We start from the raw sequence: 2,382 nt of genomic DNA on the forward strand, positions 1-2,382 counted from the left end.
CTACCCCAACTATCATCTCTGTTCAAGACCATTAGGATTCAGAATATTAAGAGCAGAGCAACTGGGCGTAACAGCCTACGTTCAACATCTGTCATGCTGGAGTCCATTAGTGTTCAATTGCATCCTATTGTTTTTGGATTATTCAACCCCATTTCATTGTCATTGCTTCTGCTACAGATTAATCAGCTGTTTACAGCTACACCAAGTTTTGGAGTCATAATGAAAACAATTGAGCTATAGTTCTAAATAAATATATAGTATTCAGTCTCTAATGAAAAAAGTTACTAATTTATGAATGCTGGTAACAATTTAATTAAGTTTGAAACCAATACAGATAATAAATCATTGTGTGGCAGTTTTTTTGTTTCCTTTTGTGTATATCATAAAATGATCATATGGTATTTCCTTGTAAGTTTATGTAGATAATGGTTTTAATAATACAAATACAGTAAAACAAAGATGTTTGATTATGAGGTGTGGATGTAAGTGCGGTGGCTTCTCTATCATGACAATTGGTAGCAGAAATACTGCCAACAAGCAGATGTATTTTCTTCACATCTTCTTTTATTCTCTTTACCTAACTAGGGATATTAGTAACAAGACACTTTAAAAATATTCACTTAAAATACACACATATACTCTAATATGGTGAATTCAAAAGGACAGGTCTCAGACTATTTGTATGCTTACATTTTTTTGTGTATGTCTGTGTCACAACCTGTCAAAATATTTTACAATCATTATTAGATAAATCCATAGCTACGTTGTAACTGCTTAAATATATTTTAAATTATTTTAATGACATTGGATTTGCTGACATGCAAATACATAATCCAAATTTTTCTCAAGATACTGCTCTCTCTGCAATGTTATGTACTTTACACAGTACTAAAATTGAGAGTCCTGAAAGGTTTCTAATAATTTCAGTCTGCTTGTTTTGGTACCATATAGTGCAAAACGATAATATTCTCAGCCATATACCATTAAACTAATTCTCTTATTTTTCATTAGAACAGGGTTTTTTTTACTACCCTTAATACTATCTAACCAGAATTTTTATGTTTTAATGTACAAATACTACAATGCACAGAGATTTTTTTTTTTTTTCCTGAGTTGCAACAGATTATCCATTGAAAGGATCTTTTGCTTAACTGCCCAGAGTCTTGTGGGGCCAGCCAGACACTGCTCCAGATGGCAAGTTGTTAGGGCAGGACAGAATGGCTTTAGAAGACTTCTCAACAGATGAAGGCTGTAATGTTCGGATTTTACTGTTTGGTGTTTTTTTTTTTCCCTGTAGTTCCCAGGGTGGGAAGGTACTGGGATGGAAGCAGAATGCCGCCCGCCCACCTGCTACCACCTGTTTAGCTTTTGCAGTTTCTATAAAGCCTCATCTTCTCTGTAAGACACAATCATTGCTTGCCGGAAGGAGTCAAGACAGGAGCGATTTCAGTTACCAAGTTATGTCTTCAGATCGCAACAGTTCATAATTTCCAAATATTCTCCTAAACTGAACCAGAACGTCTTTCATCTGAAATGGTTATTTGGAATTGATGTGGTTTTAATCCATCAAGATCCTTTTTGGATTAAATGGACTGTTTTATTCAGTAATATACATTTTGAGAATGGAGATTTCATTACTTTCTACCTCTCTGAGTTTAAAGAAATTAAAAGAATGAAAGCAGAAGACATTAGAAACTCTTTATTCTTTCTTAAGCAATAAGAGGCAATATTTAGACATTTCCAGAAGAACCAGAAGCCTTTTTTTTTTTTTTTTTTTTTTAATTCTAAGAAAAATAACCCTTCATTGATATCTGGAAACAGATTTAAAAGGTACGCAGGCTACTCACATGAGTGCTTTACCTACCACTTTTTAGATACCTAATTTTGAAAAAGTAGTCTGTGTGTGAAGCTGAAGCTGCATTGAATATGAAAACCTGTAAATCCAGTCATTTGGATTCGGGCGTAGAATCCAACATCCAGTGCAGAAGTGGACCAGGCTGTGTTGTGAAGTGCAGTTCAGAAAGGATGGAGAATGCTGCAAAGAGAAGACTGGCTGCCAATGCCAGGGAGAGAAGACGGATGCAAGGACTGAACACAGCCTTTGATCGTTTGAGAAAGGTGGTTCCACAGTGGGGTCAAGATAAGAAGCTGTCCAAGTATGAGACCCTGCAGATGGCTTTGAGTTATATCATGGCTCTTACTAGAATACTTGCCGAAGCAGAAAGATACAGTACTGAAAGAGAATGGATCGGGCTGCACTGTGAACACTTCCACCCGGAGAGCTACCACCATTACACAGGACAGAAAATGGCCATGGACGCTGATCCTTATGCACAACGAATATTCAGTTATCACCCTGAACACTTTCAAATAGCTAATTAG

At 36.1% G+C, this 2,382-nt stretch overlaps 1 protein-coding gene across 1 annotated transcript; it reads left to right on the forward strand.

Moving 5' to 3' along the window:
• Positions 1-1,926: 1,926 nt before the first annotated feature.
• ATOH7 (atonal bHLH transcription factor 7) lies at positions 1,927-2,382 on the forward strand (the record flags this gene model as incomplete). The annotated part of the gene is made up of 1 exon (XM_082054178.1): positions 1,927-2,382. One exon carries the CDS (start codon positions 1,927-1,929, stop codon positions 2,380-2,382), a length of 456 nt encoding a protein of 151 aa, XP_081910304.1.

This window comes from Streptopelia decaocto (genome assembly GCF_964273445.1).
Source record: "Streptopelia decaocto genome assembly, chromosome: 5".
NCBI classification, from domain to species: Eukaryota; Metazoa; Chordata; class Aves; order Columbiformes; family Columbidae; genus Streptopelia; species Streptopelia decaocto.